This window comes from Scyliorhinus torazame, chromosome 1 (assembly GCF_047496885.1).
Source record: "Scyliorhinus torazame isolate Kashiwa2021f chromosome 1, sScyTor2.1, whole genome shotgun sequence".
NCBI classification, from domain to species: domain Eukaryota; kingdom Metazoa; phylum Chordata; class Chondrichthyes; order Carcharhiniformes; family Scyliorhinidae; genus Scyliorhinus; species Scyliorhinus torazame.
The window spans coordinates 263,225,801-263,253,075 of NC_092707.1; the positions used below are offsets into that span (position 1 = coordinate 263,225,801).

A 27,275-nucleotide genomic window follows, 5' to 3' on the forward strand; every position below is an offset into this window, starting at 1 on the left:
AAAAAGAAGGCAGCAGCAACAGCCCAGGATCGGGGGGGGGAGGAGGAACCAAAAGGACTCTCAGGGTTGTTAATATATACTGTATAGTATGTATAGGTCGTTGCTACAGATAATTATATATTGGACTGTTAAATTATATTTTTGGAGAGTGTTACTTGTGACAAGGCAGTTGCCAATTAGGGCTAGTTTTCATTTTTTGTTATTTATTATTTATTCATTTTTTGTTTATAAAATAGGTCATTGTTATTTGTGTTGTTATAATATTGTGTAAAGAATGCACAATGTACTGTGTTGGTTGACCAAAAAATTTTCAATAAAATATTTAATAAAAAAAAAAGCTCATTCTTCCCTCCATTGAGCTTTTAGCCGGAAAACTCCCCAAACTCCCTTAGAGTCTGCATGACCTCCACCATCACCTCCATTGGATCCGCCACATACAGCAACAGGTCATCCGCATAAAGCGACACCCGATGCTCTTCTCCCCCTCGGACCACCCCCTCGGACCACCCCCCTCCATTTCCTAGACTCCCTCAATGACATGGCCAAGGGTTCGATCGCCAATGCAAACAACAGGGGGGGACAGGGGGCACCCCTGCCTCGTCCCTCGGTACAGCCGAAAGTACTCCAACCTCCGCCGGTTCGTCACTACACTCGCCATCGGGGCTCTGTAAAGGAGCTTAACCCAATTGATAAACCCTACCCCGAACCAAACCTACGCAAGCACCTCCCAGAGGTACTCCCACTCTACTCAGTCAAAGGCCTTTCTCCGCGTCCATAGCTGACCACTATCTCCGCCTCTCCCTCCTCCGATGGCATCATTATCACGTTAAGAGCCGCCGCACATTGGTGTTTAGTTGCCTGCCCTTTACAAATCCCGTCTGGTCCTCGTGGATGGGCAGCACGGTAGCATTGTGGATAGCACAATTGCTTCACAGCTCCAGGTTCCCAGGTTCGATTCCGGCTTGGGTCACTCTCTGTGCGGCGTCTGCACATCCTCCCCGTGTGTGCGTAGGTTTCCTCCGGGTGCTCCGGTTTCCTCCCACAGTCCAAAGATGTGCGGGTTAGGTGGATTGGTCATGATAAAATTGCCCTTATTGTCCAAAATTGCCCTTAGTGTTGGGTGGGGTTACTGGGTTATGGGGATAGGGTGGAGGTGCTGAACTTGGGTAGGGTGCTCTTTCCATAAGCCGGTGCAGACTCGATGGGCCAAATGGACTCCTTCTGCACTGTAAATTCTATGATGATCTATTACCCCCGGGGACACAGTCCTCGATCCTCGTGGCCAGCACTTTTGCCAGCAACTTTGCATCCACATTGAGGAGCGAGATCGGCCTGTACGATCCACATTGCAGTGGCCCTTTCCCCCACCCTTCCCCCCCCGCTAGACGCGTGTCCAGCTTTTTTGCTCCCCCATATCACTCCCGTAAGTCAGCTGACACCTGCTGACCCCGGCTTCGCCCGCCGTCCCATTGACCTCCCCGTGGGGGAGTGTCCCACTCAGTATGCATTCCTCCATTCCCCTTCCCGCCTTTCTTCCCCAGCGCGGGAAAAACTCCGCGCTTTCCAAAGCCTACCCCGCCCCTCTGGCGCAGCTCCTGTCGCGGTCCTTGTCTCTCTCCCACCAGCCCAATGTAACACTTCCTGTGCATGATTGACCCCCTATATACAACAACCATCACACATCAAACTTCAAACATCCCCCCCAAAGAAATTGTCACTTCCGACATTGTCTGGGGCAAGGGTCCCCTCTCTCTTGCCTCATTAAAGGTCCTCATTAGTAGCGGGGCCAACAGGTCTACGTACTTCCTGTAGAACTCCACCGGGAACCCGTCCGGTCCCGGGGCCTTCCCCGCCTGCATGCTCCCCAAACCCTTGCTCAGCTCCTCCAACCCAATTGGTGCCCCCAAACCAGCCACCTCTTGCTCCTCCACCCTCGGGAATCTCAGTTGGTCTAGGAATCGTCTCATCCCCTCTTCCCCTGCTGGGGGCTGGGATCTGTACAGCTCTTCATAGAAGGCCTTGAATACCTCGTTTATTTTCGTCGCACTCCGCACCGTGGCTCCCCTTCCATCCTTGACTCCCCCTATTTCCCTCGCTGCCGTCCTCTTACGGAGCTGGTGTGCCAGCATCCGACAAGCCTTTTCCCCATACTCGTAGGTCACCCCCTGCGCCTTCCTCCACCGTGCCTCTGCCTTCCCTGTGGTCAACAGATCAAACTCCGTCTGGAGACGTCGTCCTTCCCCAAGTAATCTCTCCTCAGGGGCCTCTGCGTATCTCCTGTCCACTCTTAAAATCTCCCCCACTAACCTCTCCCTTTCCATGCCCTCTGTCTTCTCCCAATGCGCCCTGATGGAGATTAGCTCTCCCCTGATCACCGCCTTCAACGCCTCCCATACCACCCCCACCCGCACCTCCCCGTTGTCGTTAGCCTCCAAGTACCTTTCGATGCACCCACTCACCTTCCCACACACCACCTCATCTGCCAGCAGTCCCACATCCAGCCGCCACAGCGGGCGTTGGTCCCTCTCCTCTCCCAGCTCCAGTTCCACCCAGTACGGGGCGTGATCCGAAACGGCTATGGCCGAATACTCCGTCCCCTCCACCCTCGGGATGAGCGCCCTGCCCAGGACAAAGAAGTCTATCCGGGAGTAAGCTTTGTGCACGTGGGAGAAAAAAGAAAATTCCCTGGCCTGCGGCCTAGCAAACCTCCATGGGTCCACTCCCCCCATCTGATCCATAAACCCCCTAAGCACCTTGGCCGCCGCCGGCCTCTTTCCAGTCCTTGATCTAGAGCGGTCCAGTGCTGGGTCCAACATTGTATTGAAGTCCCCACCCATTATCAGGCCTCCTACCTCCAGGTCCGGAATGCGCCCCAACATGCGCTTCATGAATCCAGCATCATCCCAATTCGGGATGTATACATTTACCAATACCACCCACGTCCCCTGCAACCTACCGCTCACTATCACGTATCGCGCTCCATTATCCACTACGATAGTCTTGGCCTCAAATGACACCCGCTTCCCCACCAATATTGCCACCCTTCTATTCTTCGTGTCCAGTCCCGAATGGAATACCTGTCCTACCCATCCCTTTCTTAACCTGACCTGGTCCGCCACCTTCAGATGTGTCTCTTGGAGCATGACCACGTCTGCCTTCAGTCCCTTTATCAAGTGCGCGAACACTCGGGCCCTCTTCACCGGCCCGTTCAGGCCCCTCGAGTTCCACGTTATCAGCTGGATTGGAGGGGCTCTGCTCTCCGCCTCCGCCCCCCCCCCCCCCCCCCCCCCCCCCCCCCGACTAGCCATCTCCTTTTCTAGGCCAGTCCCGTGTCCGCGCCACCCTCACCCGCCAGTCCCCCAGCCGGGGGACCCCCACCCCGACCACCTCTTCTGTGTCCCATTCCCTTTCGGCCAGTGCAGCAGCAACCCTTTCCCCCACCCTTCCCCCCCGCTAGACGCGTGTCTAGCTTTTTTGCTCCCCCATATCACTCCCGTAAGTCAGCTGACACCTGCTGACCCCGGCTTCGCCCGCCGTCCCATTGACCTCCCCGTGTGGGAGTGTCCCACTCAGTATGCATTCCTCCATTCCCCTTCCCGCCTTTCTTCCCTAGCGCGGGTAAAACCCCGCGCTTTCCAAAGCCTATCCCGCCCCCTCTGGCGCAGCTCCTGTCGCGGCCTTGTCTCTCTCCCCCAGCCCATGTAACACTTCCTGTGCATGATTGACCCCCTATATACAACAACCATCACACATCAAACTTCAAACATCCCCCCCACCCTCACAAACCCTCAGTTTGAGTCCAACTTTTCGGTTTGTATGAAGGTCCACGCCTCTTCAGGCGTTTCGAAGTAATAGTGTTGATCCTTGTGTGTGACCCACAATCGCGCTGGCTGCAGCATTCCAAATCTCACTCCTTTCCGGTGCAACACCGCCTTGGCCCGGTTGAAACCCGCTCTCCGCTTTGCAACCTCCGTGCTCCAGTCCGGGTATATTCGGATCTCTGCATTGTCCCACTTGCTGCTCCGCTCCTTCTTGGCCCATTTCAGGACCCTTTCTCTGTCCGTGAACCGGTGAAATCTCACCACCATCGCCCTTGGCGGCTCATTTGCCTTGGGCCTCCTCGCCAGCACCCATCCAGCTCCAGCAGCCTCGAAGGGGCCTCCGCGCCCATCATCGCCCCGAGCATCGTGCTCGCATATGCCCCGGCATCGGCCCCCTCCACTCCTTCAGGGAGACCAGGATCCGCAGGTTCTTTCTCCTCGACCTGTTCTCCAGGTCTTCGAGTCTTCCCACCCACCTCTTGTGCAGCGCCTCGTGCTCCTCCACTCTCACCACTAGGCCCAAGATCTCGTCCTCATTCTCACGGACTCTTTTCTGTACCTCCTGGATCTTTACCTCGTGGGCCTTCTGGGTCATCCCTAGTCCTTCAATTGCCGACAACATAGGCGCCAGCATCTGCTTCTGCAGCTCCTTGAAGCAGCGCTTGATGAACTCCTGCAGCTCCGGCCCGCATTCCGCTTTGCCCCCGGCCGCCGCCATTTTGCTTTTCTTCCCTCGCTTCTCCCGCTGCTCCAATGCCGCATTTTTGGCCGTTTCACTTCTGGTCCGGTCCATAAAAGTTGAAGGGGGACCTCTCTCTTCCCTTCCCCACGGGTTGTCTTCGAAAAAAATTCCGTTGGGGCTCCTATAACGAGCCTGAAAGTCCGTGATAGCGGGAGCTGCTGAATCGTGCGGTTTATCTCCGCATAGCCGCAACCGGAAGTCTCCTGAGACATAATCACAGCACCAATATGTCAGAAAACAAATTCTGTGGAAACGCACTACATTTATCTATTTTTCACTTTTAATTTTGAATAAAAGATAGCCATCATTAACAGGGATATGCCTGAAATATAACTTTGTAATGGCTGCTGTCCTCCTGTGTCTCTATCATAGAACCTCTGATAAAATTAACCTGAACGTATTGGCTTGGATGGCATGATCCCACATATTCTCCAATGATCAAAAGATTGCGATTAGGGTTTAAGATTAAAATTAGATATGCTAAGCTACACATGGAGGTGAATATATTTTAAAAATTCAGATTACAAGGGCAACATAAAACAATCAATTATCAACTACATATAGAAGAGTTGGTAGAATGCTCAAATCGTAACAGTACAATAACTCACTAACGTCCAATCAAAGGTCACTCTGGTGGACTCGTGAAGTCTGAACTAACGGAGTACACAGGAGACGTTGGCACAGTCCATCATTGGGCAAATATTAGGTGCAAGAATTCCAGCTGCAAGTCAGCAGCATTTTGGAGGCTTCACATTAATAACATGGACAAAAGTGGCAAACTGAGTGTGTCACATAATAATAATAATCTTTATTAGTGTCACAAGTAGGCTTACATTAACACTGCAATGAAGTTACTGTGAAAAGCCCCTAGTCCCCACATTCCGGCGCCAGTTCGGGTACACTGAGGGAGAATTCAGAATGTCCAATTCACCTAAAAAGCACATCTTTCGGGACTTGTGGGAAGAAACCAGAGCACCCGGAGGAATCCCACGTAGACACGGGGAGAACATGCAGACTCCGCACAGACAGTGACCCAAGCCGGGAATCAAACCCGGGTCCCTGCCGCAGTGAAGCAACCATGCTACCCACTGTGGTACCGTGGCGAACAGGGAATGGTTTATGCTATCCTATTACTACACTGGGCACAGTTGGCTTATTGATAAAATGAAGCCATGGTGTATAAAAGGGAACATGATGGCATGGACAAAAAGTGAGTAAATGATGAAAAATCTGAGAAGAATAGTTAACATGGTTTTTGGACTTGTGCAACAAGTGGTCAAAATTGGCATTTTTTGAGACAGACCCAAACTGAACAATGAGAAACTGAACAAGGGACCCTTGGCGTTGCTAAGGAATCTAACATGGGAAACCAAGAATTGGAAACCAAAACTTCTGGCTGAACCAGAGCTCAGAAGCTCATGGGTCCAGTGGTGCAGTACAAGCAAGCTGAAGAGAGGCTAATCCAGAAGCTGAGATTAAGCAAATGTGCAATTTCTGCAGCTATTTCTCTTATTTGGGGACAGCGTTGGTGGATCTATGCCATCCAGACTGAGTTGAGGGAGTCCTGCAGGTATGTGACATTTTAGGTACCCGTGGAACTTGAGTTAGTTGTGCGCTGCTGTTGACTGGGGACTGAGTTGGATTACCTATACAGTTAGCAGACTGCTGAGCCAATGTGTAAGATCCGTCTTAGTTGCACCGGCCGCATGATGAGCAATTTATAAGCGGCTGCGGTTTGCCTGCTACTCCATGCTCAACTAATGTTGACTTCGAATCCGATCCGCCGGGTTTGCGGACAGGCGGACACACACACAGACACACGCGGACGGAAACACACACGCACCATCCTAGCCAGCAAGTTGGCAGCAAGGAGAACTGCCACACGATTCACCGACGCCAAGTCCGTGACCCTCCTGGACAAGGTGGAGAAGAAGGCAGCCTTGTGCCAGAGCCACCAGGACATTGCAGCGACGTTCCTGAACGTGGTCCAGTCACAACGGACCATGGCTGAGAGTGTTGGCGGCATTGCACAGGCGCTGGCCAACGAGTCACAGATGCAGAAGGTGGTGGCCCAGTCCCAGAGCAAGACAATACAGTCACTGGCTGATGTGGCACAGATCCAGAAGGTGGTGACACAGTCAGGGTGATGTGGCGCAGTTCCAGACGGAGTTGGTCCACTCCCTGTGCTCCATGGAATATGCAGACCTTAGGCGAGACGGGAACGGGCCTCCAGGACCGGCATCGTCAGGTGGCGGGGGAGCCTCAGGGGATAGCTCCGTTCATTCCCCGTCCCATGGAGTAGCCCAGGGGCCATGGTGCACCACGAGGGAGGCACCACCGTGTGACTCCTGTAGGGGAAGTGCCAGAATATCGCAGCACCTCGGATTCCCCCATTCCTGTCCCATCTGGTGGGCAGAAAGACAGAACAGGGCGTCACCACACCTCCTGGGATATCTGGGCATCAGGCGGGCCCATCCAGGCATGGTCACCTGGAGGAAATCTGCTGTTTCTGATAGGTTAAAGGATCATTGATTAGCCATTTTGTTATAAATATTAAAGCCCAGTTCAAAATTCATTATGAAATGGATCCCATCATAGCACTGCAAAAATTATCAAACATAACCTCAGTTTGCAGAAACACACAGCTTGCAGAAATAAAAGCATAGCATTTGAAACATTTGCAGTTGAACCAGAAGCAAATGCAACATTTCTACTGAAGGTCAAATTGACATTATAGTTAATATGAACTCTCCGTTGTTCAAAAGAAAGGAATTGCAGATTTCAGCACATACCAGTTTAATGATAAGAGCAGCTTGCATTCCAATACGCATTTAAGAATTCCACATGCAACATTTATATTAACTTTAAAGTTCAACAAGATAATGTTGCACATTGAAGACTGACAACCCAATCATCGAATCAAATGTATTGGAAACTCACTCAAACCAACCAGCATGTTACAGGGGTAGGAACAGATTGATAACAAATTCCTTAAAAAGTAGAGGTCCGGGCAACCATTTTCTATTCCGGAATCACTCTGTACTATATGCTTGACTATCTCCTATCTGCATTTCGTATTTCTACTCTAACTCTAAGTCTGCGCAAGTTGTTTTGCTTTGAGCAAGAAACCATTACTGTAATTTCAAAGTTCAATTCATTTGTAAGCTACTAAGTTTAATTATCTCGGTAAAGCCTTCTGCAGGGGCTTTCTTGAGAACATTTGATTTGTAACCACAAGAAGATTTCAAACTCACAATTAGAATCAATAGACACCCAATAAAGATTTCATTTCGCATCAGAGACGTGTAGTGCAAATTTCTACTTAGTTAGGTGTACACAAGACGACACTTAACCACGGGTAGATTTCATCATCACCCCAGAACACGGCCACCAACGGGGACCCAGGTCATTGGGCGGGAATCACAGCAGGCCCCCTCCACTCCTAATGTACCGTCTGCGGACCGACCTAGACGTAGCATTAGGTACGTAAGGCCGGAAAGTTGGACAACAGCTAAGTTGGCATGGATGCAGAGCACAGTATAGTCCTAGGGGCTAGAACATGACTCATGTTCACACGGTTACAACCTGCCTCGGTGCTCTGTCAGAAGGGGTGGGCTGGCCAGAGAGTTTTTTTTGGGGGGGGGGGGGGGAAAGAGAGAAGGAGGCTGGGGAACCCAGCCCATTCACAGCGTGTGTGTTCTCCCCCCCATTCCCCCAACCTCCGCCATCCCAGGGATCCGATGAGACCGAGTGATGGAATGGCCAGCTTGCATGCACTAATTGCCCAGGTGGATGGTGGAAAGTGCTACCGTGGGCAGGAGTTCGACATTATCGAATGATGCGTATCTCCAGCTCTCATTGCAGAGCGGGTTGTCATTATCCTCCATCCCATGGGCCAGACCCAGGGCTCACACCCCCATAGGTATGTATTATGGGGGATGGAGTGACCGGGAATGGGAAAAGTGGGTGTTGATGCAGTGCCCCTGGCCAGTTCTCCACTCGCCCACCCCTGGACCCGGGCATGTCACCAATGGTGCCGGATTCCGCTGCCTTGGCATTCTGCTGGGCTCTGTCCACATTGAAATGAATGTATTGTACCAACTGGGCATATAGGGCCTCCATGATGGCACAGATAAACCTCTGCACCAGGCTCAGAGATACCGGACAGGTCCCCACCAGGCGTCTGGAAGGAGCCCATGGCGTAAATGTTCAGGGCGACCGTCACCTTTATAGACACCAGGAGCGTCCTCCCCATTTCCTCGTTGTGCCAGGTGCGTCATAATCTGGCAGATATACTGTACTGTCCCCCTGCTCAGCCGAAGTGTTTGACGGCATGCCTGGACCGGCAGGTCCTCGAATGACGGTCATGCAGTGCCTCCTTTGCACTATGTCCTCCTCCACCTTGGCTTGTTGGGCGGCCAGCTGTCCATTTCCAGCGGCTGACTCCTGTTACACTGCTGCACGCTCCACTGCTGCAGCTTCCTCCTCCTCCTCGAGCAGCTCCAGCTTGTACAGCCGCAGGGCATCCCCTGGGGCTGTGACGACCAGCAGGAAGGCCTCCATTGCTGCTTGATTTCCAATATCCATTGTCTGCAGGGGGTGAAAGGCCGACATGTTGGCATGGTGCATACCCCCATGCCCAACCAGGTCCAATGGGCTACATGGCGGCCCCGGTTGGCACTGCGGGCTCTGCACCCGCATGCACCTCCTCCTCCTCTCTGCCCCATCATTGGCTGGAACCTTGGGGGCCCCTGGCTCTGGATATGCTGCCAGGGTTACGGATGAAAGGCATTGCCCTTGCCAGTGGTACACTCTGCGGCCCCCGTCCGGTGCCCCTGCAGGGGCTACAGTGGGCGTTACCCCACCGGCAGGTGATGGTCGGTATGGCGGAGGATAGGGTGGAGGGTGGGGGCACCTCCACGGCCGGTGTCACTGCAGAGAAAGGGGCCAAGGTGGGTGGCCAGTGGAGTGTGTAGTAAGATGGCTGCCTTGTAGGCTGCGGCAATGGCAGTCCGTGCCTGGGCACCACCCGAGTCCCGTGTGGAATCACCTGGCCACACTGCCAAATCCCCCATCACCCCAGCCATTGTCAGGACTGGCAGCCCACGGTCGCGTATTTCCGTGTCCTAACTGCTCTCTCTCCCTCATCAGCCATGATGCCAGTTTCACGACTTTCAAAAGCACAAGTGAACCTTGCCATCGGGAATCAACCCCAATAGAGGCAGAGAATCGTGGAGGTCCCAGAGAATACCGGATCAGGCCTACTAATGATATGCCAACAATGTTTACTGCATGTGTGTTCTGGAAAGCACTGACATCGCTGTCGAGGCGACGCAGAATTGCGATTTGACGTGAAACTGATTCTACGCCCAATCGCATTTCCCGATTCCGGCTTCGGCCGACGGAGAATTCCACCCGAGGTTTCAGATTTCTTCTACTTTTTAAAAAAAAAGGTACTGGTCTAGTCTGATTTCAGAACAAAATAGTGGGTTCCCCGGGATTGTAATACTACCACATATGCAAAAGAGATGATTTGCAAGCAACCCAAAAGAAGAAGTTTGGTTAATGGTGAAATGGACTGCAAACAACGTTAGGAGAATATAGGCAGCAATTAAACTGGGGAATCAATATCAAATTATATCGAATTAAATTTAAAAGGAATGTGAATTGATGAAGATGTATTAATTTTAAATAATAAAACTTTAAAAGGAGTAGAGGAGCAGAATGACTTAGGGAATTCAGATACACACATCTTTGCCAATGGAAGGAAATACTGGGGAAAAAAATATTAGACGAGATTTGAATTTTATAAACAGTGATATATAGAATGCAAAAGCAAGAGGCCTTGCTAAGCCTATATTAATCATTGGTTAGGTTGCAGCTAGATTATCGTGTCTGGATAAACAACTGAAAAAGAAAAATTTAAGAGGACATTGGCAAAGGTGAATGGGACTAAGTGGAGAACAAATTCAGAGAATCATTACATGCACAATAAACAGGATGATTTCCTTGTGTGTGATAACATTCTACGATTCAAGGTGAGAATAAGTTCAGGTTGAAATAATCAAAGTGGCAGAGAGGACGAGGAGAGATGTAAAAACAAAAGACATTTGCTGCTGTTACATGTCAAGCCGTGATGTCTGTCGCAATGGGAGTCCTAATTACTTGCCTTACAGTTTTACTGGTCATCAAAGTTGAATAATAACTTGAGGCAGGGTTTTACAAAATGGCCTTGATATCTCTTTTCAATAAACTGACCAATTTTCATCTCTCCATTTCTCGCACGGACTACATTACAGAAAAATGTAACAAGTGCTCGGTGTCATCTTCAAATTACAGTGCACTCAAACATTTGTACATCTCCCTGACACGACTGTTGCAAAATCACACTGTTGCTCACTGTGACTAAGTACATTAAACACGCTGTGAAATTTCTCTAATTTTTAGTACAGTATTATAAAAAATACATAGATGTTATAAATGCTTTACATATCCACTGGTCTACCTGAGCATTGCTCATGGCAAGCTGAAGATAGCAATAGTTGTTCAGGAAAAGATTTGGCGTTTAGGCTATGTAGAAGGAACTTTAGTTGGTGGATTAGTTGCCTTAATACCCTGTATTCCTTCTTAACTGGCTGCTTGACTATATTTCATGGCAATGGGCACTTGGCAAAGCATGATGGATATATTAGCTTTATTTCAGTCAAGAAGTTCTGCATGTAATAGGCAGAAGGCCAGACTATGTAAACAAGTGCACAGCTGCACATTTTGCTGAGAGTAGACGATTATTATTGTCCTTAGGCTGGGAATTCAAGGCCTGTTGTTTAACACTGCTCGCTTGTCTGTGTCTGGGCTTATCAAAGGAATGCCTCATTTTTCCATAATATTGCTTATTAAACCATATAAAGTACTGCTATACTCTTGTAAGGGGGGGACAATTAGAAGGACGGTGGTCACTCTAACTCCCCCCACGAACTTCGTGTTATAATAAAAGACCTTTGCGAAACCTCGAAGTTTTGGCTAGTTTTTTCCGTGACAGGCTAGAACAGTCTGCACACCATCTGGTAGTATTCATATCTGCAGGTATGATGGTCATAAAGTACTATGATACACAAAGAAATCTGAGCATATTGTAACAACGGAGCGATTAAAATTGGAATTAAAATTGGAAACTTTAACATAGACTTGGAAGGTGCAAATAAGCTCAAAAGCAACACATTTCTTGAGCATATTGTGGATTGTCTCAGCTGTTATGGTGGAATTTGTCACAGCTGAAAAATGTAAGCAGAGTTTTCACAGCAGATTGTTGGACGTGGTTTTCCAGACCATTTTGTTCTTTTTGCTGTTTATGTTCGTGAACCGAGAGAACTGGCCATAATGGACTTAATGTTGAGTAATGAGACTGAATTAGCCAAAATCTAACGGTAAGGGAACATCTAGGTAACGGTGACCATAGCATGATTTAATTAAATATTAGGTTGGATAGAAGAGGGGCAAGTTACAAATTCAGGTTTTAGAATTGGGCAACACAGGCTTTGACGGGGTGAGACAGAAATTGTCCACAGTAGACTGGGAAGAAATATTAATTTGTAAAGCTACAGATGGGCAGTGGGAGTTGCTGATCGCTTACATACGAGACAACATTTTTCAGAGATAGTGCGACTTTCTTTCCTCATTGTAATCTGATTTCAGAAGATTAATTATGAAAGCAAATAAAATCTTGCTGAAGAAAACAGATTGGAATAGAGGAGGAAAACTGATGCTTCCATGGTACTGTGAACTAGGGAGTGGCTACATGGGTAACAGTAAAAGTAAGGGGGGGGCGGGGAGAGATAATATGGGTATTGAGCAGAAAGTTCAAAGAAGAAGAACTGGTCAAAGAAATAAGAATAAAGAAAAACGGATAGTTGGAAAATTATGGGGAAAACGACACAATGAAAGTCTGATGGTGTGAAAAGGTGTTTGCAACAGGGAGCATATTATTTTCTCACCCCGTCAAAGCCTGTGTTGCCCAATTCTAAAACCTGAATTTGTGACTTGCCCCTCTTCTATCCAACCTAATATTTAATTAAATCATGTTATGGTCACCGTTACCTAGATGTTCCCTTACCGTTAGATTTTGGCTAATTCAGAGGGCATATTATTCCCATAAACCCAGCAAAAATGCAACCTGTTGCCACTGGTGGCACATTTCTCCATCACACCGTGCCAAACAACCAACCAAACAAAAGTAAATCATAGAAGGGGAAATTGGGAGAATTAAGGAGTGAGCAGAAGAGATAGAAAAAAAATGGAAATACATAAAAAGCTACATGTAGAAACAGGTATCGGCGCAAAACAATCTCAGTGTGGAGTGTTACATGTCCTCTCAAGTCTTTTGCATTATTCAATTAGATCCAGGGTGATCTATATCTCAATTCCATTGATAGGCATTTGATCCATAGATCTTGATATCATTATCTACTAAAAATCCATCAATCACAATCCTGCAAATTGCAATTGCCCCAGCATCCACGGAGCACCCGCAGTATTCTGGAGGAGAGAATTCCAGATTTTCACAAACCTTACTGTGAAAACATGCTTCTGGATTTAACCCCTGAATGGCCTATATAGCTCTAATTACCTCTGCCACTGAAGGTGGCCCGAGGTAATCTTCCTGCCCACGTTTGTTTTTCAGTTTGTCAGTAAACAATGCATCAATAGGGCAGCACGGTGGCGCAGTGGTAGCACTGCAGTCTCACGGCGCTGAGGTTGCAGGTTCGATCCCGGCTCTAGGTCACTGTCCGTGTGGAGTTTGCACATTCTCCCCGTGTTTGCTTGGGTTTCGCCTCCACAACCCAAAGATGTGCAAGGTGGGTGGATTGAACATGCTAAATTGCCCCTTAATTGGAAAAAAGTGAATTGGATACTCTAAATTTATATTAAAAAAACAATGCATCAAAAAAAAAGATGGTAGATGGGGCAGCACAGTGGCTAGCACAGCTGCCTCATGGCGGCGAGAACCTGGGTCTGTCTGTGTGGAGTTTGCATATTCTCCCCTTGTATACGTGGGTCTCACCCTCACAACAGAAAAAAGATGTGCAGGGTAGGTGGATTGGACATGCTAAATTTCCCCTCGATTAGAAAAAAAGAATTGGGTACTCTAAATTAAAAAAAGAAAAAATTGACAGATGATTTTCCATTAAGCTTAACACAGATAGGATATAGCGAAAGCAAGAATTAATTAGCTTTTAGCGAAGATGCGGATCGTGGAATTAGCTTTTTGTAAAGGACCTGTCGGCAGGGAGATAGAGAAAATTGATTTTTAAGAATGTTGTGGGTTGTTTTATTTAGGATGTTGCTGATGGTCTCAGCTGCTGTGGTACAATTTGCCACAGCCTTCAAAACGTAAGCAGAGTTTTCAGAGCAGGTTGTTATGTGTGCATTGGCCTTAAGCCTCCGCTAAAAGCTCTTAATAAAATAAATTATTTTTCAGTTTTCTAGTGACAGAACATCAACCACATAGGGAAAAGATTCAAGGGAGAACCTTGTAATTGCAATAAAGAAAACCAGTGTGAGGTGGTTACGTTATATACCTTTAGTTTGCCTGTAAACAATACATCTCATAATCCAATGGGCACATCTCAACAAAGTGTGCAGGTGCGCAAGACTCATTATATAATTGATTTTAAACATTGCCCCTACTTTCAAAGCAGAAAATAAAACCTCTTAAAATGAGAGAAACTTAGAATTTGGACTTGGATCTTCAAACTATATTTCCACCAGCATATCAGAGGACATCCTCATTTGCCCATCAGCTTAGTAACTCCTCTCCCTCCCAAATTTACCTCTCTCAGATAGGCCCCTTTAAACTTTGTTTACAAATTTATTTTGCCTTCATATTCCCTTTAAAATATTTTGAACCATGGTGATTCAATTAATAATTCAGCTCTCGCATTTAAAGAGGAGCAAAAGAATTAAAAGTTATTATCCCATAAGTAATGTGGTAGATGAATTTCCCTGACAGTGTGATGCCAGGTATGTAGGCCGTACGTCCCAAAGACTGGCAAATCATACAAAATGACATGTCCTTTCCACACTGCAACAGGCAAAGTACAGACTGTACCCAACCAGCCCGTGCTTACAAAATGTAAAACAGTGTCCTATAATAGATGTGATTCTGCAATTGGACAACTTTTGCTAAATAATCCCGAGTGCACCAAAATTACGCTGACATCCAGTTTAAGATTGTTAATCAGGCTCGTAGTGTGGTGCATTTGCTTGTACATACATTAACACACAGGCCTTTGCAGACAGAAATAACATGTACACTCATTACGGCTGTTTCAGCTAAACAAAATAAGTGATAGCCATTCACTGGTACATTCTACAGAGCAACGCTTATTCAGATTCAAGCTGCCTGGTTTAAATTACTAACAATGCTTGGCAGTTAACTGTCAGTCACCATCAACTAATGCATGGCAACACCTTCACCAATCAAAGTCTATTTGCCAACCAATCAGTATCCTCTTCTCATACAACATAAATATGTTGTTTGCCCTGACATTGGTATTCTTGCCAATGACTTGATGAGTGCGAGACAAGGTTTCAACAAAATGTATTTTCTCAGCAAGTCAAGTTCTGTACTTGAGGCGTTTCACTGAATTACTCTTAATGATTTTCATTGCCTTTGATAATATATTAAATTTGCCAACTTTTAGGTAGATTTGTAGCTTACCTTCGTTCCCAAGAATTCATTCCCATGTCATTAAGAAATAGTCTGCAGTAGTAAAATGGTGCCCGAGGTTCATGATGAATAGATTCTTTTTGACTGGCCACACTCATACAATGATCTCTGCTCCACCTACGAATGTACTCCTCCTCCTGATAGTTCTGTCGGATTATAGCATCTATGATATTTCGTTCATGGTCATGATTCATTCCAACAGGTAGTGGTGCTGGCTCACTGAGTCCCAGCTGCGGGTGTGGGAGGCATTCTGGACTGCTGTTACTTAAATCTTCAAGCAATTGATCAAGATCATCACGTTCCTTTTGAAGAGAACTGCAGTCTGGATTGTGTGTGTCAGGTTGACCATTAACTATTAGACTAACATTCGAATATGAAGATGCTTTACAGTTTTTGGAAGACGTCATCTGATTGCTGGGTGGGCCGTATTGAATCCGACCATCCCAAGAATACTTCCCAGAGATATCGCGCACAATTACCCTCACATCTGAGGCAGGAACATTTGGTTCATTGCTGGAGATCCTTTCTTGGATAACTGCTTCTGTAGGAATCTGAAGGTAAGAAATTAGGGTGCTGTCGTTAAGTACAAAAAGTTGTAAATTTGGGCTTTTGAAGACCTCTGCAGATAGGTCTGATGATTCAACATAGGGGTTGTCATGGTTCTCACTGATGAGGCTGTGAAGTATGGCAGGACCTCCATTGAGTGGATAATGACCCAAGTGATTAATTAGGTGTGCCATTACCATGCGTGCTGTAAGAGGGATCCAATCCAAACTTCTTTTCTTCTTACCTGTAACAAATGTTAATAGAAAACAATTGTAAATTATGCATACCATACAATGCCATTTGAAAAGTCATTAGGTCTGATATTCTTCCTCACTCCCTTCCTTCCTTGAGATACAGCGCACCTAAAATGCATAGTCTCTATCCTGGTCTGTCTACACCTGCATTTGGTTGATCAGGTCATCCTGAATGGTTCTGGAACACCCATAGTGTGGATATCTGACTCCTGGACAAGAATGTAGATGTAGCTTCAAACCTCAGGAGCCAGCAGGTACAAGTCAGACACCAGCCTCAGGATCATCTGGCTGTGGTTAGCAACCATAAGGGATCCAGACTCAGCAAGATTCAAGGGAATACATATGCAAGCCTCCTTCGCCTTTCTGTGTGTCCTGTCATTTTCTTGGCCCCAAACTTACCCCCAGAGTCGACATCCTGATGTGAGAGGGGTCCAGACAGCAAGAACAGCACCAGCTTCTTCACTTGGTATTCCAGTTTGTATGCCTACACAGAACTGTGAAACCTGTGGCTGCGAATGTTCATAGAATTTACAGTGCAGAAGGAGGCCATTTGGCCCATCGTGTCTGCACCGGCCCTTGGAAAGAGCACCCCATCGAAGGCCACGGCTTTACTCTATCCCCGTAACCCAGTAACCCCACCTAACCTTTTTGGACACTAAGGGCAATTTAGCATGGCCAATCCACCTAACCTGCACATCTTTGGACTGTGGGAGGAAACCGGAGCACCCGGAGGTAACCCACGCAGAAACGGGGAGAACATGCAGACTCCGCACAGACAGTGACCCAAGCCGGGAATCAAACCTGGGACCCTGGAGCTGTGAAGCAACAGTACTAACCACTGTGCTACAGTGCCACCCTTCGGTATAAGTAGCCCACTACAGAAGTGGCAGTTGTATGGTACAGTAGTGAGAATAATAAATTATTTTGCTAAATGGTGGCAAAATAGTTAATTTAATCATTTCGGATTTTCATGGTATATTTTCACAGACAATAGGCATGCAGGAGGTGAATAAGCCAAAGCCAACAGGGGATTTCACAAAAAATATGATCTTTGACTGCAATCTGGGAGCACAAATTGAGTTAGGTAAGACAGAGTATGCTACATGCAGTCATGATTTACACAACTTATTTTGTTTGCTAATTCTCAGCTGTGAATAATAATCCTGTTCTAAACTGCTGCCCTTGTAGCTGCTTGCAGCCCAAGGTCTACTTAAACAAATGAACTTAACAATGTAATGTTATTACGTGGGTGCACCAGTGAACAAATATATGGGTAACAATGGGGCTCGCAATATTTAATCTGCCCAGAAAAATCACAGTTTGGCAACTAGAATCTATAATTTTTGTTGTTAGATTGTACTGTCCAAAATCAAATCATGTCTAGTATCAGTTTTGATACTCCTCATGTCCTTCTCTGCAGCATTTTCACCAAAATGTGAGTGTAACAATAAAATACCTATTTTAATGACATGAATATGCCACAAAGTCAATTTATATATTTACACTGAATTGTAAACCGTCACACTGTCAGATTCCACATGTAATCGTCAAAGGTTCAGTTGATTTGTTAGAAATAAGAGTTTAAATTCAGTCATTTGTAAATATATCCAGTATAGCAATAAGCAGTTAAATGTTATGGTTGGTTATACAATGTAGCAGCATTTAAACAAAAAAGAGACTCTGGCAAACATAAAAGACACTCAAACCCAAATTTTCTAATCAGTGTTACATTTCCAGTATTAACCCATTTAATTTAACTAGATTAATGCTGCCATTAAAATGATGCTGAATGGAAAATCTAGGCCATACAGTCATGGATCACTTGAGTTAAAAGAAAATGAGATCTGTGGCTGCGTTGGTGCCAAACCATTGTTACTGCAGTAATGTATTAACACCCACAGGAAGAGAGTTTGTGTGAATCGGAATAAGAGGGCTCTTTGAATCCTCAAGAGCTGCTGGTAAGAAGCTGTACCACCAAGTGCAGTGCAGGAGTAAATATTTTAAATGTGAAAGACTCACTTTCAGTGACAGTAAGAAGGCTGCCAAAATCCTGAGGGACATATGAACGAGTAGGTTCAGAATTCTTGACATTTCCCAATGTCAGAAATGGATCATATTCTGTAGAGGAGACATCAGCAAGAGTCAGCAGGTATTGACTTTGTTGGGTGAAGAGGTGAGAGCCATAAACACAGGAATGCAATACCTGGAAAACATAAGGCAACAGATGGGTACAACAAATCCCACACATAGTTACCATATGATTTGATTGATCAAGGAAACTTTATGAGCTCCATGCCACTGCTGTTCAATATTAATCGTTTAGCAAACAGCACACTGGAAAAAACAGCACAATTTCTCTTTTCTGTCAATCTCATGTTGTTCTGCTCCTTCAGGAGCTAATTAAAACCAAAACTGAAGTATAGCGACTAATCACAGCTAAGACTGCATCTAGTAATTATGAGGCTCTGGCATTGCTTTTACAAGCATGTGAACAATGTAAAGTTCATCCTTAATTAAATAAAAATGAGAAGAGTTCTTAATGCGACAGCTGGTGGAGAACTATATAAAATGTACACACTGCCATTTTGCCTTCACAGAGAGGGTGAATTGACTAATCATTATCAGGAAAAGGCAAGTCACACTAGTGTTTCAAGAAAGTGGATAAAATTAGGCTCAAAACATACATTTTAACATTAGCCTGGATTTCCCATTGGAATTTAAGTATTAGAATATCTTAACTAAGCTGGAAAATGGAAAAATCTGAAATATTTTGAACAAAAAATTTTTTGAAGTTACATTACAGTTTGTTTAAAAGCATAAAATCTATACCCATTAGGGCCCTAGTGATGTTGTCCTTTAAATATTGGGATTCAGGTCTAACCAGCCTAATGGAACAAGAGTTATCGCATTTAGTTGGAGAATGCAGGAAGCAAGAGGATACAAACTGTTGCTAATTTATTTAAATTCACAAAGATTGTAGTTCGAGGACTGAGAATTCAAAAAGAAAGAAGAAATAAACATGCAGAATAGGCATGCATTTGTAAGTGTGATATTGTTTGATCCATCTTGGAAGGCATACAGAAAATAACATGGGATAATAACTTCATTGAAGCCTACTTGTGACAATAAGCGATTATTACCAGCAGGGAGCCTTGCTCACCTCTCAGTGCAAATCAAAAATTCAACTGTGGTCCACACATCACTTTCCAATCAAAACACTCAGCAAATCACAGATACTGCATTCCTGAATTTTCGATTTACACTGCCATTAGGTGAGGCTCTCTGCTACAGTGTGAACTTATAAAATGGTGAGGCCAAGCTTGTTTTGAGGGAGTGAGAAGGAGAATCAGAGAAATAGAGATAACAATGAAAATGTATGAAACGCATGTGAAGTAGCTAAAGTTGAGCAGGAAAACAGGTGGAGACAAAGAATTTGTCTGCATGAAAAAGCAGTTATAGAAATGAAAATTTGAACTAACTTTAGCAACGCTTGATTTTACGTAGGAACTGGCTTACACGTTACTTTTGCTTTGTTCCCTTTCTTTTAAAAAAGCAAATGCTAGAACTAACAATCTTTTTGTAAGTTAATCTTCAAAATTAATTTCCATCAAAGTGCAGCTGCTAGCTTTCAGTAATTGCACAATTGAGGTTCACACCCAAACGTAAAAATACTGTGTGTCTCCTTCAGTGAAGAGGACTGCTAGGCCTTAATAAAAACAATATACAACACAGATAAAATAATATTGGGGATAATTTTATTAAAATATTGCTAAAGCAGTTATTTTCCTATTTGATCTGGAAGCATCAAATGCTCTCTTTGATGTAACCTGTGCAAGATACACTTCCACAACCATAAGATGGCTCAAAAGCATGCTGGAAACAAAATTCTATACAAGAGAATTCAAAAGGTCTGCAATTATATAGTGTTTTTTATAACCAATGGAGCTCTCCAAACACTTTACAGCCAATGCGTTACAGTGTAGTCACTGTTATAATGCAGAAAACACGGCAACCAAGTTACGTACAGCAACATCCCTCAAACAACGATGTGGTAATGACCAGACAATCTGCTTTTGAGATGTTGATGTGGGAAAAATATTGGTCAGGACATAGGGATAATTCCCCTACCCTTCTTCAAAATACTCTCCTCCACCTTCTTGTCAGGAAAAAGACACAAAAGTTTGAGGTCACGTACCAACCGACTGAAGAACAGCTTCTTCCCTGCTGCCATCAGACCTTTGAATAGACCTACCTCGTATTAAGCTGATCTTTTCTGTACACCCTAGCTATGACTGTAACATTACATTCTGCAGTCTCTCCTTCCTTCCTTACGTACGGTATGCATTGTCTGTATAGCATGCAAGAAACAATACTTTTCACCTGTATACTAATACATGTGACAATAATAAATCAAATCTATACTATACATTGCAAGTTAGGAGTAAAATGGGAAAGTATGACTGGTTTTTACTCATTGACATATTCAGTTAAAAAAATTAGATAACGGACATTTGACTTAGAGATAAAATGACAACACCTAACACTTTATCACACTTCAGACTAATTAAAACTCTGACTTACAGAATTGAAAATAAATTTTCCCAGCAAAAAAGGAGTAAGATTATGCACAATGGTTCAAAAGTAATTTAAAAACAGCAAAAAATCCAGTGCCAGCTAATACAATTTAACAAAAATGGCGTTGTGAAATGATGAAACTGAGAAATGAACATAGAAGTTCATCATGAGAACTGTAGAGTGCATTTGATGCAGCCTTCAATGTCATTGAATTATAGAATGTTATAGCAAACAAGGTGCATTGTGCCCATGCTGGCTCTTTGAACGCTCAATTAGCTCCACTCACTTTTCCCCCCATAGCTCCACAAGTTTTCCTTTTCAGATATTTATCCTGTTTCCTTTAGAAACAAACTACTAAATTTGTGGCCATCACCCTTTTGGGCAGAGCACTGCAGGTCATAATAACTTGTGTTTATTTTTGTGATCTTATTAGATGTTTCCACAGTTGGAAGCAAAGTTTCAGCCAAAATTAACCAAATCTGTTAATACATGCTTACTAAGGGTCAAAACAATTAAGATGGGTCCTAAATAAGCAAAGCTATACACCTAGTGATGTAACCTGTTCATCACATTTAAGTGCTCTTTGTGACTCGTGTCATCTTGTCAGTTCATACCAATCAAATGGCATCACCAACTGTAGGCTCTGGGTTCTCCAAGCTAGGAATACACACCACATTTTTTAAAGCTTTCTAAATGGAGCTATAAATTCTGCATTATTTCAAATGTGAACACAACCTTATCCCTTCAAAGGGTATTTAAAAGATAAATTTGAAGAAAATAAATAACTTTTTTAAACAATTATTCAAGGAATGTGAACATGGCTGGCTGGGCCAGCATTTATTGCCCATCCCTAATTGCCCTTGAACTGAGTGGCCTCCTTGGCAATTTCAGAGTGCATTTAAGAATCAACCATATTGCTCTGGATCTGGAATCATATGTAGGCCAAAACAGGTAAGGATAGCAGATTTCATTCGCTAAAAGTCATTTGTGAACCAGATGGGCTTTTATGACAATTGACAATGGTTTTGTGGTCATCATACACTTTTTAATTGCAGACTTCTATTGAATTCAAATTTCACCATCTGCCGTTTAGCATATCTCCCTCCAAATCAACTAGTGTGTCATGAGAAGCTAAGTGGCAATGAATAGTTGCAGCCTGACATATTATAAATAACATTGCCAGTAGGAATATTATTCTGCTTCATTTTTTTAATAAACGGTCTTGAGTTTTGGTGGTGACATTTCAATGCTTGTGATTCTGTCACAACTGACAGGAATTAAAAATGTTTCTGAAAGTACCATGTATTTTTTTTTTGTATTTTTGAAGGATAATTGTTCAGCACCATTACACGTTTATTATGGTTTTCCTCGTTGTTTGTGCTTTATTTAAACTGATCATTGTTTGGGAATAAGGACTTTTCCACATCAACAAGTGAAAATGTGTTCTGGAGATAGTTGTGCTAGTGGGACAAGTTGTACATATTGCGTGCACCAAGTTGGCGAGCTGATCTCATTCGAGTCTTGAAATTCCAATAATTTAAATAAATTGATTATTGACAAACGAAGAACAAGTGCAGGCAAACCGAATACAGAGGCAGAAAAGATTTTGTGGATAAGTGGCAAATCACACCAGATGACTAATTGGCAGTAGCGTCCACAGTGAATGTCCACTGATGTAGGCAGAGGCGGCAGATCATGACGCCAGATGTACCATTTTGGAATTCAGCACTCCAGTTGCTGCCTTCCCTTAATCTTGTAAGGCTGAACATGTGTTCAACCTTAAGTCAATTGCTCGTTGCTTAATTCTGGCTGTTGCTTCAAGTCTACAAGTGTTTTGTGCTTTCTATTGCAAAAATGTATAGGGAGTGGCATGGCAGGTGCTGAAGGAGTTCATGCTGAATCAAGGCTTCTGCACAAATCACCTATGCCCAGAAATGGATAGTGGTAGGAATTCCCCATGTAATACAGCATAATTTGAAGAATGAACAGAGGGCCTTGCAGAGCATCACAAGCTGCACAACAAGGCAAAGGGTGGGAGAGGAGGGCATATCCACTCAAGGTATTCATTGTGCAATTTTTCAACTCAACTCCAGTGAGGAACAATGTACAACCTCACACACAGCAGGGCAAGGACCACATTTTTTTTTGATAAACATAATTTTATTGAAGCATTTTGGCATAGTAAACAACCACTTAAGCTTCAGCTCCTCGGTCTGCGACTCCTCTGCCCCCATAAGTTCTTTGTATATATCAGAGACCCTCCCCTCCCCCACCCATCCACTGGACACTACCCTGTCCTGGATCCCCCTAAGTGGCAGGCGTGGGAAGGATGGAATCTTTCTGCGTAAAAAGTTCCGCACCTGCAAGTACCTGAAATCATTCCGTCTCGCCAGCCCAAATTTCTCCTCTAGCGCCCTCATGCTCGGTAAGCTCCCTTCCAGGAACAGATCCCCCATCCTCTCAATCCCAGCCCTCCGCCATGCTCGGAACCACCATCCATATTCCCCGGGGCAAACCGGTGAGTGTCGCAAATTAGGGACTAAACTGATGCTCTCACTTCCCCCACATGCCTTCTCCATTGGCCCCAGATCCGCAAGGTCGCCACCACTATAGGGCTGGTGGAGTACCGTGCCGGCGGGAGTGGCAGGGGCGCCGTAACCAGGGCTGCCAAACTGGTGCCCCTGCACGAAGCGGCTTCCATCCGCCCCCAAACCGACCCCCACCCACCATCCATTTCCTTATCATAGCAATGTTGGCTGCCCAGTAGTAATTACTAAGGTTTGGCAGCGCCAGTCCCCCTTCCCCTCGGTTCCATTCGAGCATCAATCTCCTCACCCGCGGGGACTTTCCCGTCCACACAAATCCCATAATAATTTTATTGACCTTCGTGAAAAAAGACCGCGGAATGAAAATGGGGAGACACTGGAATATGAACAGGAATCTCGGGAGGATCGTCATTTTAACCGTCTGCACTCTCCCTGCTAGTGTCAGTGGGAGCACATCCCACCTCCAGAACTCGACCCTCATTTGCTCCACCAACCGAGATAAGTTCAACTTGTGCAGCTGGCCCCAGTCCCGCGCCACCTGTATCCCCAAGTATCTAAAACTGTCCCCCACTAACCTAAATGGCAGCCTCCTCAGCCGACTCTCCTGGCCCCTCGCCTGGACTACAAACAACTTTATACCCCGAGAACCGGCCGAATTCCCTCAGGATTCCCATGATTTCATCCATCCCAGCCATTGGATCCGTGATGTATAAGAGCAGGTCGTCGGCGTACAACATAACTCTGTGATCCACCCCCCCCTCCCAGTCCCTTCCAACCCCTAGAAGCTCTCAGGGCAATTGCCAGCTGCAATATTGCTAGCGCAAACAGCAGTGGGGAGAGGGGGCACCCATGCCTCGTCCCTTGGTACAGTCTAAAATAGTCAAACGTCGTCCGGCCCCGCAGGGGGTTCCGAGGTGTAAAGCTTACTACAGAAGTCCCTGAACACCTTGTTCAGCCCTGCCGGATCTCCTACCAGGTTTCCCTCCCCGTCAACTACCTTCCCTATTTCCCTGGCCGCCTCCCTCTTCCTCAGTTGCTGTGATTCTACTGCCTTTCTCCCCGTGCTCATAGATCCCACCCCTCACCTTCCTAAGCTGCTCCACAGCCTTACCAGTGGACAACACCCCAAACTCAGTCTGTAGCCTTCGTTGTTCCCTTAATAACTCTGCCCTCAGGGTCTCCGCATATCTCCTGTCTACCTGCAAGATCTCCTTTACCAGTCGATCCGTTTCTGCCCTGTCCGTCCTGTCACTATGTGCTCAAATCGAGATCAGCTCCCCTCTCACCACTGCTTTCAGCGCCTTCCAGAGCATCGCAGCTGAGACTTTCCCTGTGTCATTGACCTGCAGGTAGTTTTGCATACATTTCTTCACCCTCTCACACACCGCCTCGTCCGCCAACAACCCGACCTCTGGCCTCCATTGAGGGCGCTGAAAACTTTCCTTGCAGACCTGCAGATCAACCCAGTGTGGAGCATGGTCCAAAATAGCGATCGCCGAATATTCTACGTCTGTCACCCACGCTAGCAAATCCCTGCTCATGATGAAAAAAATCGATTCGGAAATACACCTTATGAACATGTGAATAGAAAGAATACTCCTTCCCCGTCGGCCTACTAGCCCTCCATGGATCAGCCCCCTCCATTTGCTCCATAAACCCCCTCAGTTCTTTTGCCATTGCCTGCAACGTACCCGTTTTTGAACACGACCGGTCTAGGCCGGGGTCAAGGACTGTGTTAAAATCACCTCCCATAATCAGTCTGTGCGAGTCCAGGTCAGGTATCTTCCCCAGCAGTCTCTTAATAAAATCCACATTGTCCCAATTTGGGGCATATACATTGACCAAAACTACCCTCATCCCCTCAAGCTTACCACTCACCATGACAAATCTGCCTCTCCCATCCGAGATTGTACTACCCACCTCGAATTGCACCCGTTTGTTAACCAAAATCGCGACCCCCCTGGTTTTAGTGTCCAGCCTCGAATGGAAGCCTGGCTAATCCAGCCCTTCCTTAATCTGACCTGGTCAGCTACCATCAGATGAGTCTCCTGAAGCATTATTACGTCCGCCTTCAGCACTCTTAGATGCGTGAACACACGTGCCCTTTTTACCAGCCTGTTTAACCCTCTAACATTCCAGGTGATCAATCTGGTCGACGGGCACCATGCCCCCCCCTCGCCAATCAGCCATCTTCTTTCTTGGGGTCGCCCCTCGCCCGTGTCACGCTTCCCCTGGCCAGTCTCCTGGCAGCCCCCACCTTCGACCTCCTCCATGTTACCAAACCCAAATCCCTCCCTCGTCAGCAGATCAACTACCCCACTTTCCCCCCCCGAGCAACAACACCCTGTAATCTAACCCCTGCCATAAACTAGCTATATACACACCCCCCACCTGGCCTCCGTAGACCAGTTCACCCAGCTAGCCTGGTGACTCTCGACTCCGGCGCCAACAAGTCTCCCACCTATTGTTCCCTCTGACCCCCCCCCTCCAACCACCCCGCCCCAACCACCCCCCCGCCCATCAACACCACTTCCCCAAACCAGCCATGCTCGAGCAAATGCTCTGAAGAAAAAAACCCAAGGAACAAAGAAAACCCCGTCACTAGTGCAAATCGAATAAAACATAATAAATAATAGGCACTTCCAACCACCCCAATCAGAACACAAAAAGCCCCCAGCACCAAATACCTTGACCACCCTCTTTTTCCAGTGAAAACTCGAGTACAGAAGAGAAAAAAAAACAACACAACGCCAGAAAAACGTGTAAACATCGTTTAGTAACTTTTTAAACTTAAGTCCAAAAAGTCCTCAGTTCGGCACCAGCCCTTCTCTCTTGGCGAAGTCCATCGCATCCTCCGGCTCCTCAAAGTAATGGTGCCATCCCTCGTGCGGGACCCAAAGGCGCGCCGGGTACAGCAGCCTAAACTTCACCTGCTTCTTAAATAGAATCTCTTTGACTTGCCTGTAGCCTGCCCTCCTTCTGGCCACCTCCACGCTCAGGTCCTGGTAGATGCGCAAGGCACTATTGTTCCAATGGCAGCTCCGCGTGCGCTTGGCCCACTGTAGCACCCGCTCCTTGTCAAACCTGTGGAACCTGACCACCATCGCTCGGGGGGGCATCCGCTCGCGGTTGCCTCACCAGCGCTCTGTGTGCCCTGTCCACCTCCAACAGGCGAGGGAAGACATCATCCCCCTACAGCTTCTGGAACATGTCTGCCACATATGCCGCGGCATCCTCTCCCTCAGCCCCCTCTGGGAGACCAACAATTCTCAAATTCTGCCGACGGGACCTATTTTCCAGGTCCTCCACCTTTTCCAGAAGCCTTTTTTGTTGGTCTTTTAGCCTCTCTATCTCCACCTCCACTTGGTGATCCTCCTGCTTTTCCAGCACCTTTTCCAGCTTCTGGATCGTCCGATGCTGGGCATCCAGCCTGTGGCTCCAGGCACTCGATTGATTTCTGAATCAGGTCTAAACTGTCCCGTTTCAGCGCAGTGAAGCCTTCTTGAATGACCTTCAGCAGATGCTCCGTTGTTTGCTGGGCTGTCTGCGCCGGGGTCCGGACATCGGCCATATTGTCTTCAGCAGCAGCTTCTACACTGCCCTTGTTTGCCCACTTCTTCAACTGTTTGCGATTCTTTCTGCTCCTTAATTCCATACACCTCTATCTGGCGCCAGTGCCTGAGTGCCTATGCCTTCAGATCCAGCGCTCAAAAGTACAAAAAAGTCGGGGGAAAAAGTCCAAAAGTCCGACCGGATTGAGAGCCACCAAATATGCAACTTACTCCCTCATAGCCGCCACCGGAACCCTCTGGCAAGGACCACATTTGCCAGTGCTATGAAGATAACAATGGCCATGAATCTTTAAGCATGTGGCTCCGAACTGACTTGAATCAGATATTTCCACTTTGTTGCATAAAGGACAGAGCGCTTCCCTCTTGCCAGATAAGCAAGCAGAGTAAGCACATGACTTAACTAGAATTTCAGGCTCTCCCATGGTGCAGAGTGCCAATGATTACACACAAATCACTTTGCTAGCACTGTGTGCTAACTTTGCTGCATAACAGA

The 27,275-nt window shown here is 46.2% G+C and overlaps 1 protein-coding gene across 8 annotated transcripts in view; it reads right to left on the reverse strand.

Annotated features, from left to right (window-relative positions):
- Nucleotides 1-27,275, reverse strand: part of ralgapa2 (Ral GTPase activating protein catalytic subunit alpha 2) — an 855,222-nt gene that overhangs the window by 460,719 nt on the left and 367,228 nt on the right. For all 8 annotated transcript variants that reach the window (XM_072505626.1, XM_072505670.1, XM_072505634.1 and 5 more), the window contains 2 exons: nt 18,109-18,292; nt 15,281-16,079 (listed from right to left, as the gene is read on the reverse strand). In XM_072505626.1, coding sequence (XP_072361727.1) covers nt 15,281-16,079; nt 18,109-18,292 — 983 coding nt within the window. The remainder of the gene's footprint in view (nt 1-15,280; nt 16,080-18,108; nt 18,293-27,275) is intronic.